Source organism: Dicentrarchus labrax, unplaced genomic scaffold, assembly GCF_905237075.1.
Source record: "Dicentrarchus labrax unplaced genomic scaffold, dlabrax2021, whole genome shotgun sequence".
NCBI classification, from domain to species: domain Eukaryota; kingdom Metazoa; phylum Chordata; class Actinopteri; family Moronidae; genus Dicentrarchus; species Dicentrarchus labrax.
In genome coordinates, this window is record NW_026136715.1 from 11,142,827 (window position 1) to 11,156,441 (window position 13,615).

The window sequence follows — 13,615 nt, forward strand, 5'->3', positions numbered from 1 at the left end:
TGATGTTTTTGGCTATGAGTATTGCTGTGATCACACAATATTCAGCATGAGTGGGGGGTGACAGTAATTGGGAATTTGTATATGTAATGACATAATCGGGAGAGGTCTTGTAAGTTTGGAAAACAGTAGGTTATTGCTTAACTATAATGCAACCTCTAAGACTGAGCTATCTAATGTTATTTTTAAAAAGCACACAATCTCAGACTTATAAGCAAGATATCAATTTTGCATTAGTTGCTGTGCCTGATTTTGCAGTTGTGTTAAGCAACTTAAAAAACATTATTGGACCAATACTGATATCATCTCTAAGTGGATGGCGTGCATTGGTGCATAAACAATACATTTAGATTTGAAAGAAAAAATAAAGGAAATAATGTTTTATGGTGCAAAACAGCTTTGACCTTAATGGAAATTAATCTGTGTAACAAAAATCCTCCTCCAGGTTTCCCAATAAGCCATAAAAAGTTAAAATTAATCCTCAAGCAGGTAATTTGGTCCAAACAGAAAGCAGTGTGGAAAACACACACCACGCTGAAGTGATAGTGCGTGGGAATTAACCCTCAACTGCCCAGAGCTCCGTGAGCACCACCCAAATATTCAGCGCATCTCTACGGAACTACCTTAAAAGATTCAGAAGCCAGTGAACCACTAAGAGCGTCTGTCTGGTATAACAGGGTTTTAAGGTGGACTGACATCTAGCTGATCTAGCCGGCTACTCTGCCTGTGTGTGTCGCCTTTAAAGGTCTATTCCTCGCCCGTCTGTTATCGCGATATTACGCGGTGGAAATACCGCGACAGCTGGACAGAGTTACAAATCGCTCGCCTATTGGTCTGTAGGTAGTGTTGTAAGATGGCGCCCAGCGAAATATGAGTGGTTTAGAAAAGGAAAAAATAGAGCTAGCCATCTAACGAAAACCAGGAAAAACAAAGAGTAAACCAGCCACAGAAAAACGTCAGAAGCACCTCGCTTCCCTGCTCGCTGGAAGAGGAGCGACGTTTCGAGGGTAGAGAAACGGTTGTGGGCGACTCGAGCCTCGGCCCGGTTGAGGAAGAGAGGTAGCTAACGCGCATGCTAACAGTAGCCTGCTAGCTTTGGAGATAACAGGAAAAAAAAAAAAAAAATCCAGCTAGCAAGTCGGTGTAACGTTAGCGACAGGAGAGCTGCCCCACTTTCCGCTGCTTTCTGTTGATGTACCGCCTGCTACGTAGCCGCTGTGTTGTTGTTCTGGCACCTGATCGCCTCCGTACACTTTGCCAAAACACCACTGTGACAGGCTCTTATTTGCAAACAACACGCGGCTAGTTAGCCTGTTCACCTGGCTGCAACCTAGCTCGTTGTGTAATCAGCTGTTAGATGGGCTGTCGTTGCTCCATGCTCACAATAGTAACTTAATTGATTTGTGGAACTTGCATTTTTCCCCCACCATTATGCAGCAGTTTCCATCGCTGCTTTGAATACTGCATCGGATTTGGAAAGTGGCCGCGCTTTTGTCCCTGCTCGTAGACACTCAGCTAGAATTAACCCTTTCCTATTATCATCCGTCTGTCTGTGTTTGCCACTGGTCAGTGATCTGTAGGTCCGTTTGTAAACACTGTAGCTTTTTAACTGATGTCAGCGCAGCGTTTTTCTCTTTTTAATTGTTCCTTCACAACCATGTCGCCGTCTTCTTGCTTTTTCAATAAGAGTAATTCATAAGAGTTTTAATGTTAGCAGTTTTGACAGGGTTACTGGAATGTGATCCATGGCCATTCTTTGTTGACATAAATAAAGCATGTACCTATACAGCCAATCCTAAATGAATCGCACCTTTCCTCAGATCCCCGCTATAGAAGAAGACACTGTCAGCAGCAATGAATAACTCCCTGGATGGTACAGGCTCCTACGAGGAGCTTGTGAGGCAGAAGGCTCGGAGCATCCCTCAGCATCGCATGAAGGAGTTCCTGGAGTCCTTGGCAAGTAAGGGTCCAGATGCCCTGCAGGAGTTCAGCCAGCAAAGTGGAGATACTACGACTACCACCACCACTATGGTCTACCAACAAGAGTCTAACTGTATCTACACGGACAGCACAGAAGTGGCAGGGTCATTGTTGGAACTGGCTTGTCCGGTAAATCTACGCACTAAATGGTCACATAGCAAAACCTCTTTAGAAGCTCTGTCTTTAAAATGAAGCTTTCTGACAGATGCTGTCTTCTGATGCAGGTTCAGGTGCAGGTCCAGCCACAGCAGCAACAGATACAGGAGTCCACGTCTCAGCAGCAGTCTGTACAACAAAATACAGAGCAACAGATAGTGCAGGTTTGTACCTTTTTGTGTTGTGTTTTTAATAATATAACCTGTTCAATTTAATCCTCAGTCCACTAAATTTCTCTTTATATCTCTAAATCTCTATTTTCAGGTGCAGATCCAGGGCCAGCAGCAAGGTCAGATGCTGGGTCAGGTCCTCCAAGTGCCCTCTGGTTCCCATCAACAGCTTCAAGGGGTGACTACAGCACAGCTAATTCAGCCTGGGGAACTCACGGAGGAGCAGCACCAACAGGTACACATGGACATCATCATGGCAGAATTGCAAATTTTGTCATCAGCCAGAGTTTAAATTTAGTTACCAGTTATCATCTGCCTCCCATGTGTTTTAGCTGCAAGCCCAGTTGGTGGCAGCTGTTGCAGGAGGACAACAGATCCAAATCCAGACAGTGGGGGCCCTCTCTCCCACCCAGCAGCAGGACAATGCTGAGAGGAGGGTACTGGGAACCACCGTTGCCACATCTCAGGGTGCAGGTGTCCTCCAGCCAGCCAAGAAGCGTAAGGTTGACATGCCCATCACTGTGTCCTATGCCCTGCCTGGTCAGCAAGTAGCCACAGTCCTCGCTATCCCTCAGGGACAGGGGCAGCAGCAAAGTTACGTGTCCCTGCGGCCAGACCTCCTAACTGTGGACAGCTCCCACCTTTACAGTGCTACAGGCACTATCACCAGTCCCACAGGGGAGACCTGGACAATCCCTGTCTATTCTGCTCCCGCTGGTTCCGGAGGCCGTGAGCAGGTCACACACATTGCCATCCCCCAGGAGGCTTATGGAACAGTGCAGGTTGCAGGGACAAACACTACAACAATGACTACAATGCCAACACAAGTTACTGTTGACAATGACAAGCTGAAAATCCCTGCCAGTCAAAGTCAGACAGCACAGGCTGTTTCCAGCATAACAAGCTCTGGGGGAATGGGAGGCCAAGAAGAAGTGGTGCACACGCTATCCGCAAACACACTGTTCCCTGCCCAGCTGATGAATGGAAACATCCACATCCCAGTGGCAGTGCAGGGCTACTCCAACGCTACACAGTCTCTAATTTGGGATCCACAGCAGCAGGTGCTGCACACACAGGGGCTGTCAGGGCAGGACGCCCAACAGCTACAGGTACTTACACAGGTGTTGAGCTTTTCTCTTCTTTTTTTTTATCGTAGCCAGATATTCATACAGACATGTTTTTTTTTTTTTTATTACATGCTAACAGTGTTTGTGTGTTTGTGTCTATGCAGGGTCAGACAGTGGTAGCTGAGGTGGATGGCCAAGGCCATCAGCAAGTGCAGGTGCAGGAGCTGCTGCTGCCTGCCACTCTGAAGCCAGAGGAGGGGCTAGACGTGTGGCGGCTTTGGGCTCAGCGGAAAAATGCAGAAATGGACAAATCAGACAGAAATAAACTGGCCCCAATTGGCCGTAAGTGCATATACATAATGTTTATTTATATACAACAAAACACTATATGTGTTTGCCATTGACTCTTTTCTGTTTTCATCTATCAACCCAATCTCTTTTTGTTTTAGGACGCCAGGCGCTACGTTTTCAGGAGGACTTGGTGTCATGTGCAGTAGCAGAGCTCTGCATGGGTCTCTCTTTGATGACAACAGAGGCTCGGGGGCTGGAAGGCGAGTCCTATGAGGCTGATGTTCTCTACTATGTATTTCTGTGCATACAAAAAGTAAGTTCACTATGCCCACAAACACACAGATTCTTCGTTCAACATCTGTTGCGTCGATTTTGATGTGGAAAGGCTGTTTGAGTGCATCTTTGTTTCCTACAATTTTCCCCTGCAGTATCTGTTTGATAATGGTCGTGTGGATGACGTTTTCTCAGATCAGTACTACACTCGCTTCGCTCACAGTCTGCACCAGATCTTAGAGCCATGGAGACCATCTATTCATCCACTAGGTGAGTTGACAAAAGTTGTTTTCCAAACTTGCAGTGTGTGTTCCTCTGTAATCAACTTCATGTTTTATCAACTGATTTTCTCAAATAAATGGTGCAATAATGAATAAACAAACCTACCACGTTATGTTGCTTGCCTGATATTATAAACTGCCAGGTCTTTATAATCTGCACTTTACCTCCTCTACCAGGTTATGTTATCCCCAGCCATGTGACAGAGGAGATGTTGTGGGAATGTAAACAGCTGGGAGCTCATTCTCCCTCGACGCTGCTCACAACTCTAATGTTCTTCAACACCAAGTGAGTGGCTCCATTTTCCCTCATGCAATGTTTACTTCTATAGTTTACTACTATGGTGCTTAATTGAAACCTAGTAATATTTTCCGTTGTATAACTCTGTACACAAATACTCATCTACAATAGAATCCTGACCCACTAGGTATCAGCAAAAGACAAAGGTCCTAATTTTAGGGCTTTAAAAAGTCTTCGATTCGACAGGTCTCAAATATGATTGGATTATGAAGTTAAATGGTAAATGGACTGTGCTTGTTCAGCGTCTTCCTAGTCTTCTGGCCACTCAAAGCGCTTTTACACTACATGCCACATTCACCCATTCACACACATTCAAACAGTGATGGCAAAGACTATCACAAACAGCTGCTCACTCAGTCTTCCACATTCATACATCGATGCCCAATTTTCCAGTTACACCAGTGAAAATGCCTACGGGATTTCACTCGATTGAGGTGAAAGCAACCGGTTTTAAATTAGCCGGTCTTCCCTCACCCAATCATTGTGCTTCAGATTAAACCAAAGCACGTGTCTGTCTTTCCACTGCAACTCTGCATCGAAATCTTGTAAATTATTACTTTTGAAAGACTCTTATTTTCCTTTTATATTCTTCATACTTTTTTTGTTTGTGTGAATGTGAAATAGGTCTTTGATTGCTTTCATATTGGTCTTAAAAAAAATAAAAAAATAAAAAAAAGTTGTTAAAACCTGCAAAAACAAATAGACACTGCTGTCGTTATTCTTTATCTACCCTCTGCCCCCGTATGGCTACTATTCAACACGCACTGACCAAATCAGTCAATTTATACACTGTATACCTTTTTAACAGGTATTTTCACCTGAAGACAGTGGATCAGCATCTAAAAGTGGCCTTTTCCAAGGTGCTGAGACACACCAGGAAGAGTCCCAACAACCCCAAAGACAAGAGCACCAGCATCCGATACCTAAAGTCAACAGAGAGGTTCATAGGACAGAAAGGTACAAGTGCAACATGAATTGAATTTGTGCTGTCGTGCCGAGAGAAAACCCTATTTTAAGCGAAAATATATATATGTTTTTATATTGTTTCTATGTTTTTCTTGTTCAGTCACAGATGACATGTACTCAGAGCAGCTGGAGGACCCAGAGAACCCTCTGCGATGCCCCATCAAGCTCTACGATTTCTACCTCTTCAAATGGTAAATAATACAGCCCTAAGGTGACAAGGGATATCAGTTAAAGTGGAAATACATTTCATCAGGACTGTGCAACATGTTTGCATGGTTTTTATTTAATAAAACATTGCATATATTTATGTAACTGTATACTTTGTCAGAAAACAACTGGTAAAAATGCTTCTTTGTGCTACCATGTAGTGTTTTTCTCTCAGGCCAGGGTTAGGTTTATCAGTTCATGTTGAGTGTCAAAGAGTTTCTCTTTTGAGGTGCTGCTGCTGCTACCTAATAAAACGCTTGTGTTTATGTTATTGACATGGGATGTGGAGTACATGCTGCACTCAGTGTTCAAGTGATTCAACTTGTGAAAAGACTGTTGCTAGGTAACTGACAAAAACGTGGATACTGTATAACTCTCCTCTCTAAAACGGTGAATGATTTTTATGTTTTTCTGCCTCCTTATATGCCCAGGAACAAAGGCAACTAACTTCTTTTGGCCTTTTGTTGTTTATAAAAATGTCAGCAGCCTTCACAACTTGTGAAAAGGGAGAAGGCTACTATAAAAAATAGATGCTACAAAGTGAGTGATTTTAATTTATTTTGTTATCCCAAAGGGAAATTTGCAGTGTTGGCACAAAATTGAACATAATCATATTTAATATATTTAGTCTACAATTGGCAGGTACCCAACATCAGTGATGGTATAGGCAATGTTGTAGACACAGGCAGAAGGAAAAACAATACAGAAATAAACAGTACATAATACTACACCGCACCAACTTGCAGTGCTTACAAAAGTGCAAGAATTTGCTCATATGAAGTAAACACAACTGCACTTTTTTTTATAAGCACCATGGTCTTAATTTAGTTTTTGTTTTAAAAATGCTAGACATTCATTAGTTATTTTCCATTGTGAAAACTTGCTGCTTTTGAATGATAAACAGGGAATATAACCCACAGATGTATCCTTAATAAAAAATAATTGTTGCAGCCCTGAGGAAACAATGCTCTACACAAGAAGACTAAGCCTGGTTTTAAAAATAAAATAAAAAGATATACTGAATTTTCCTTTAAGTTCAATATTGTTCACTCAGGCATTAAATGGCAGAGACATTTAATATGAAAGCACACCATCCACTAATCCTCCCCCTTAGTTGCAGAAAAAGAGAATTTAATTAAATTGTATTGTATGCTGAGGAAGGCTAGAACTGTATCTGTTACTGTGTACCCTAACAACGTGCTCACACTGTGTGTCTCTGTCAGTCCGCAGAGCGCTAAAGGTCGCAATGACACCTTCTACCTGACACCAGAGCCCGTGGTGGCTCCGAACAGCCCCATCTGGTACTCGACTCAACCAATCCCAAAAGAACAGCTGGAGCAGATGCTTGCCCGCATCCTCGTCGTCCGCGAAATCCAGGAAGCCATTAACATGTCAGAGGGCGTGCACTAGTTGGACCGAAGGAGAACAATAAATGGACTAGACTCTTCCTCTTTCTCTTCACCCAGCCTTTTGATTGCTCATTATCAGTAGTTTTCTATTCTCTCACACCCTCTTGTGGTCTTTAAGGGTGGCATGTATATGTTTATATTCATTATGTGTCAGCATATCTTACACACAAGGACTGTACATACACATACAACCGATACAGATAATTATTTGTCTTACTGAGGCAATCTCTCAACCTTACCACGTGTTTTTATTCTTTTTGTTTGGCCAAAGGATGTAGTGTCTAATCTTTTTATTGGACCTGAACTCTAATTTAAATGTTATTTTAACTGTTGGTTCTCCTTACCAATAGTCTGGAACAATTGTTAATTTTCTTTCCCGTTTTTCTTTTAATCTGTAATATATTTCATATATATTTTCACTGGGGTTGGCCTGTGCTATGCTGCTTTTCATAGACATCCCTCTTCATTGCTCTATCTGCCTTGGTTAAGTCTCACAGTGAATACCTCACTGGTATTAAGACTGCATTAAGTAGCCAAACATAGGCTAAAAGCAAATTTTTCAAGTTGTGTGAATTCTCCCTCTTTCTTTGTATTTCACTCTCGTCTGTTCCTGAGCTGAGTGCACTTGGAAACACCCCTAACTCTGGAGACTACTCGCTTGTTGGTGGATGCTGCTTGGGCTGTAGCACCCTCTGTTGGACTAGCTCAGCAGCAAACGAATCGCATCAGGACATAGACATTATTGCAATACAGTGTCGCCACTCAGCCCGCAGCCACTAGCACTTACAGACGGAGGGCGAAGGATGCTGATTGCTGCTGGATCCTCCTTACTCTCTTCTGTCCATCACCAACCCCAAAACTCACCTGGAGAGGGATCTATTGTATCATACATGTTTATTACATGACAGATGAAAGACTCTTTAAAAAAAAAAAAAAGTGGGTTAGCCCTTAATGTTCTATAATGTATAATACTCATAGCTCCTTCATGTACTGTAATGGGTTTCAGTCATCTAAGGAGAATGGCAGTGCCTGTGTGTTTTTGAAACATGACCTTTTTTGTACAGCCACTATACCATGTGTCTGCCTTTCTAGCAAGTCTGCTATCAATTCTGCACATGCATCCTTAAGTACTGACTGCATTGTGTGATATAAAATGATGCACAATGATTTTTTCAAAAAAGAAAACCCTAAATAAAAGTCATCCCACAACATCACTTCATCAGTAATGGAGGCACACAAAGGGTAAAGAAACAATGAATTGTCCAAACATATTTGGTAGTACACTGTCAACATTTTGGATTAACAGGGTTCTAAGTATTACCCCTAGCACTGTCTGCACGCACAGGTGGCAGCGTCATCATTGTTCTTATGAATCTCACACTAAGTAATCCACAGTAGAGGAACAGGTTTGACCTGAACAGCTGGTTCTTTCCTTAATATTCCTTTATGGCAACAATACAAACTGCTGCGTCTGTTTTTTTTTATTTTTTTTAAACCAGCACTTATTTGCATGTTGTCAGGCCAGTTTTCTGCCTGCAGGGCCTGTTGTCATACAGCATACACTGCATTATTTCTACAGTTATTCCCCTTCCTTCTCAGGTGCTGTATGAGGGCTTTTTTTTTTTTTTTTTTTTACTACCCACCAGCAGTGTCTTGCTTGTTTTTTGTATTATCGGCTTTATAGTATTTGAGCTCAGGAGGTGTGTGAGCCTGAATTAAACATCGATGAGGAAGGCAGAATCCTCCTCAATAGGTTCCCAGGGTGTAAAATCTGCTGCAATGTGTTTTGTTGTTGGTCTGACGGAGGTGTCTGTCGATTATGGTGATGTCTCCTCCTCCCTGCTCGGTTCCCCCGTGCTGAGGAGCTGTGGGGTCGATCCTGAATGTGGTGGTTAATATCTGAACTGGCTCCCTGAGTTTGTTGGCTGCTGGGACAGAGAAGACGCCTAATTAAAATGTCATCATACTTTACAATGAATAATAATATGCTGCCTGTGCTGAAATTGAATTTGATGTGTGTTGGTGCTCATTGGGAGTTTATTTCTGTATTCTCACCATGCTGAGGTTCCTCCACTGAGCCAATGTAGCAGACACTGATGAACAAACATGTACTGCTCCTGAATACACACAGTAGAATGAGCAGGTAATTAGGATGCTTCATCTTATTCATATCAGACAGTAAAGCGCACAGTGTTTATGTGATGAGATGACAGATTCATACAGGTATGTATTTAAATACACTTAATACTACTGTCCAAAGAGGTATATGGTAAATTTAACTCAATATTAATTGCAGTAATAGTATGCCAAGCAGTGGTAGAAAACACAGTTATTAAATAATGATTATGGGGTATTGTACTCCTTGAGTACTACTTTCTACTTGCGTCTTTACTATATTTCAAAGGAAAATATTCTATGATTAAATTAGCTTATGATGAGCATGTTTTGGTGCATTGTTATACAGTACATCCAAGAAATAGTTTGACATTTTAGATAATACTTTGATTCCTTTTTAAGATGAGAATACGATACAACTCTTATAATCGTCAATATAATCGTTAAATATAAGTCTACTTCCAGCCAATTAGCTTAGCATGCCTAACGGCTGTGCTTGCACTTTTTTTTTAAGGCCGTTATCTCGAAATCACAAGGCAATTATTTTGTTATCTTAAGAAAACTAGCTTTGATATCACAAGATAATGAGAACCGAATCTGAACATTGCAGGGATCTTTGAGCTCATTTAATAAATCTCAATCTTCTCCTGATATTTGTCATTATTGCCTCAAATTGCCAGAAATTTAACAGCTTAAATCAACTCACATCATTCTGGTAACAACTCATTTCAGTTGAGTTATGAATCTTCACTGACAGTCATGACAGTGATCTTGAAGGCCGAAATCAAATCTATTTTTGATAGTTCTTCCACTACTGCAGGTGAGTGTCAGTACTGGACTAACCAGATTCTGGACCATCCACATTCGATGTAACCGCAGATCCTCCACAGCAGCCCGGATATCAGGCCGGATGCCCCTCACGCACAGCTGCATCAGCCACAACAATGCCACAAATGTCCCTGACCGCCCAACACCTGCACTGAAACACAAAAACAGAGGATTGACTTTAAACTCTGTCTCATGCGCTATCTAATAACTCTGTTTATACTGAAAGGGGCACTTTTTTTTTAACATAAGCAAGTAATGTGTTTCCAGAAGGAGAGGGTGATGGGCTGAAGGTCAGACCTGCAGTGCACCACAGCCGGCCCCAGGCGAGGAATGGCTTCTAAATTCTGCCGCACATGCTCAGTGAAGGCACAGAGTGAGGATACGTTTTTAGGGACGCCCCGATCCGGCCAGGAAGGGTAGTAGTAGTGTGTGATTATCCTGTCTGTTGGGCAATCTCTCTGAAACACAAAGACTTTCCTTTAATCCGAGCCAGGGCTTCTTCTTCTTTGATTGATTACTGGTGCGGTCAGTGCACATAGAAGTCAACAGCAGTTTGAAGGTACCAACGATGTGTCTTTGGCTCACCTGTCTGAGGTTAATGGTGGTGATAAAATAATCTGGACCTTGTTTACGGGTCACTGTCGTCACTTGGATCAGTCCGTGATAAACTGTCCCTCGTTCCAGAGGCCAATACTTGTCACACAGCACCTGCACACATAGAAATAAGGGACAAGGTCAGATATTTAAGGACGTGAGGAATGTCCTCATATTATGTACAGTATGTGGAAAGTTTGAGTTAGAATAGTTTGCACGAGTACACAACAAGGCTGTAAAGGCAGACTAGTGAGAATATAAATCTCTGTGTTTGACATGCTGACATCTGCAACACTCTATAGCCTCATTCTATTTAGCATACAGACATGAGAGTGGAAAGACTTCAATCTCCTCATCTAAAGTGAGTATTTCCCCAAAATGTTCATCAGTTCCTTTTAAATAAGGACAAATATGTCATTAGAACAAACAAAGCTCAATAGAGATGAGCATGCAACAGGCACACACACACACACACACACACACACACACACACACACACACACACACACACACACACCAGCACAGACACACAAAGTCAATGTGTCTTTCTCACTATGCCCTTGTGTCTCAGAGCTGTCACCATGACGATTATCCTGATGTTTTGCTCCCACACCATCCTCCAGAAGTCGGCCATGGTGTGGTGCAAAGGACCCTGGGTGCAGATGAAGTCTCTTTCTGATCCTCCCCCCTGAGTACAGACACACAGTCATTAATAGATGCAGACAGGTGTGGAGACAGACGGACAGGTGGTAAAGCAAGTAGACAGAGTAATGACAGACAAAATAAAGAGTTCTTACAGGCACAAAATTTGCGTTGATGTAGTCAGTGTGTGGATGGGAGTTTTGAATGGACAGCCTCACTCGACAGTGGTCATCTATAACCAGATGTGGTCAGAAAATAGAAAGCAGACAAATAAAAGTCATGCATTGCCACATATAGTTTTTGAGCTGTAATCTGCTCTAGTATGGTAAGCTTTGCACTTACATGGCAATATGTAGGGGTATCTGTTCTTTTCTCTGTTGGCCTCCAAGTCCCCCGCTCTCGTCGGGAGGTCTTTGCCAACATCATTGAGCTCCTTCCCAGAACCAGACATTAGTACACATGACTAAAATTTATAGCTTCATAAATCAGAAATCTAATCCAAAAGTTCAACTTTAAATCATACCTCAAACTCCTGTTTAAAGCCTCTGTTGTCATTGGCTGCAAGTTCCAGGCATCGGAAACGAAACTCTTCTAGAATTTGCGCTCTAGAGACAGCTTGAACCCTGTAAAACATGACTGTTTTACATTCAACCATTTTAAGACCATAGATGCACAGAGACAAAAAGGATAAGTGTAGCCAAAGCTTGATATAGCCTATTAAAGAACCATATTGTTACACTGGCTGACTGATTCCTCCATTACAATGACCCAGGGGTCTATATTTACTTTGAGTTGATCCTACATTCACCATCTTGCATCATAAATACTCAGTAATGCACCAAATGGTCAGCTGAGTCCTCAATAAATGCACTCTTTACTCAAGTTTGAGTAACAAACTACATCCTGCAAAATAACTGTACAGTTGAACCAACACCTCTTAAGGTTGTTGTATTAGACTACATTAGTTTTTGTTCTCATAAACTGGCAAAACATTCAGTTTCAACAAAGATTTATAGCTTCAGTCATGAACGTAGGGCTGAGTGCCACAGACAGGATACAGAGAGACAAACTAATTTGGTCTTTTCATGGGATTTGTTGACAGTTTCAAAAATATAGACCACTATCAGCCAAAGCATATTCTCAGGATGCTACATGGAAGTTTGTTCTTACCTCATGTCTTTTCTTGTGGCCAGCCTCGTACTTTAAATATCAGTTTAGCTGGGACTCAAGGTGTTGATTGATGACAGGATAATTTCACTGCTGATGCTGGGAAAAATGATATATAAAAAAATCCTTTCTCATAAAGTAAACTTATTAATTAAAATCAATAAATCAATGGAGAAATGATGAAGCAAACTGAAACTGAGAAGCTGATAACAATGTGTCCACCTCTTGTCTTCCCCTCCCCCTAATTGTTAAAAAGGATTTTTAAAAAGAGGTATGTGACACCAGGAAAATACACCACACAACTGTGCAAATGAGAGAAAATGACACATGTAGAAGTTGCTCTCATTAATAGGTTTGTACTTGTTCATGCCCTGAGGGTTTACTGAATTAAACCAAGACAATTGTCCATACCAGTCTAACTATACCTTTCTTCCAACAGCCACATTATAGTACAAATTCTTACGTAACAAGAACAGCCCAACATTCAAACAGGACAATTAGTAAAACTGACCCGACAAGAAAGAAAACCTGCTCCAACAAGTTCTCAACCCCAAACATTGCAACAACGGCAGAAGGAAAGAGAGCTTTAGTATTACATTGGTTTCGGGATTACCTTTCCAAACAGGCCTCTGTTGAATGATTTAAGTCTGCCACAAGCTGAAGAGAAAGAGTAAAGGACAACACTGCTCTTAAGTTGTCTGGTTTTAATCATACCTCTCTCTCTCTCGCCCAGTCTCTCTCTCTCTCTCTCTCTCTCTCTCTCTCTAGGGAGGAGGAGGAGGTGTAATGGGTGGAGACAGTGGGTGGAGTGAGCAACATTAAAGCTCTGGGATGTCACGGCTTCACCTATTCTTTGTACTCACCGTGTCTTTCCTAGAACAAAATATCCTTACTTGTTGTGGTATTCAGGTCAGACCTGAGCATTACTGCAATTGAAATGTGAGACTGGAGTTCATAATTCACACTTAAGACATTTGTGTCTGGTTTAACACATATTTATCTTATTTCTTTGAAACACATGTAATGACATTGTATCATTATGCATTAACATGTTGCATCAGAAATGTCTGTTGTCCTATAAATGAATGTTTCAGAGTTGAAACACTTTACATACCCTAAACGATCGGCACTTTTAGCACTTTGATTAAAGGCCAGTCTTGTCAGTGAGTTTATT

At 41.8% G+C, this 13,615-nt stretch overlaps 2 protein-coding genes across 6 annotated transcripts; one reads left to right on the forward strand and one right to left on the reverse strand.

Annotated features, from left to right (window-relative positions):
• The first annotated feature begins 822 nt into the window (after positions 1-822).
• LOC127377726 (transcriptional regulator QRICH1) lies at positions 823-8,162 on the forward strand. Of its 2 annotated transcripts, none has more exons than XM_051425857.1 (12): positions 823-1,056; positions 1,818-2,106; positions 2,202-2,297; positions 2,398-2,538; positions 2,636-3,424; positions 3,535-3,712; positions 3,820-3,974; positions 4,090-4,204; positions 4,393-4,501; positions 5,322-5,470; positions 5,580-5,670; positions 6,910-8,162. In XM_051425857.1, exons 2-12 carry the CDS (start codon positions 1,852-1,854, stop codon positions 7,094-7,096), a joined length of 2,265 nt encoding a protein of 754 aa, XP_051281817.1. In that variant the 5' UTR covers positions 823-1,056; positions 1,818-1,851; the 3' UTR covers positions 7,097-8,162. The 2 variants fall into 2 exon arrangements, with proteins under 2 accessions (XP_051281817.1, XP_051281818.1); XM_051425858.1 differs by having other exon boundaries at positions 2,636-3,412.
• Positions 6,228-13,220, reverse strand: LOC127377728 (receptor-type tyrosine-protein phosphatase V). 4 transcript variants are annotated; one of them, XM_051425862.1, is made up of 11 exons: positions 13,055-13,213; positions 12,445-12,540; positions 11,798-11,897; positions 11,617-11,707; positions 11,430-11,506; positions 11,186-11,320; positions 10,624-10,746; positions 10,336-10,496; positions 10,054-10,189; positions 9,151-9,212; positions 6,228-9,020 (listed from the first exon to the last, which is right to left on the reverse strand). In XM_051425862.1, the coding sequence occupies exons 2-11, from the start codon at positions 12,447-12,449 to the stop codon at positions 8,789-8,791; spliced, it is 1,122 nt and encodes a 373-aa protein (XP_051281822.1). In that variant the 5' UTR covers positions 12,450-12,540; positions 13,055-13,213; the 3' UTR covers positions 6,228-8,788. The 4 variants fall into 4 exon arrangements, 2 of the variants coding, with proteins under 2 accessions (XP_051281822.1, XP_051281821.1); XM_051425861.1 differs by having other exon boundaries at positions 6,228-9,023; XR_007887741.1 differs by having other exon boundaries at positions 8,938-9,020; positions 9,917-10,189; positions 13,055-13,220.
• Between the last annotated feature and the right edge of the window lie 395 nt (positions 13,221-13,615).

Excerpts from the sequence above, each read along its gene's own strand:
- LOC127377726 (XM_051425857.1), top strand. The coding sequence starts at position 1,852 with ATGAATAACTCCCTGGATGGTACAGGCTCCTACGAGGAGCTTGTGAGG. Across the intron at positions 2,107-2,201 it reads TGTTGGAACTGGCTTGTCCG|GTTCAGGTGCAGGTCCAGCC; the intron begins GTAAATCTACGC and ends CTTCTGATGCAG. Across the intron at positions 3,975-4,089 it reads TATTTCTGTGCATACAAAAA|TATCTGTTTGATAATGGTCG; the intron begins GTAAGTTCACTA and ends TTTCCCCTGCAG.
- LOC127377728 (XM_051425861.1), bottom strand. Across the intron at positions 11,708-11,797 it reads GCTTTAAACAGGAGTTTGAG|GAGCTCAATGATGTTGGCAA; the intron begins GTATGATTTAAA and ends GGTTCTGGGAAG. Across the intron at positions 10,497-10,623 it reads CCACCATTAACCTCAGACAG|AGAGATTGCCCAACAGACAG; the intron begins GTGAGCCAAAGA and ends TTTGTGTTTCAG.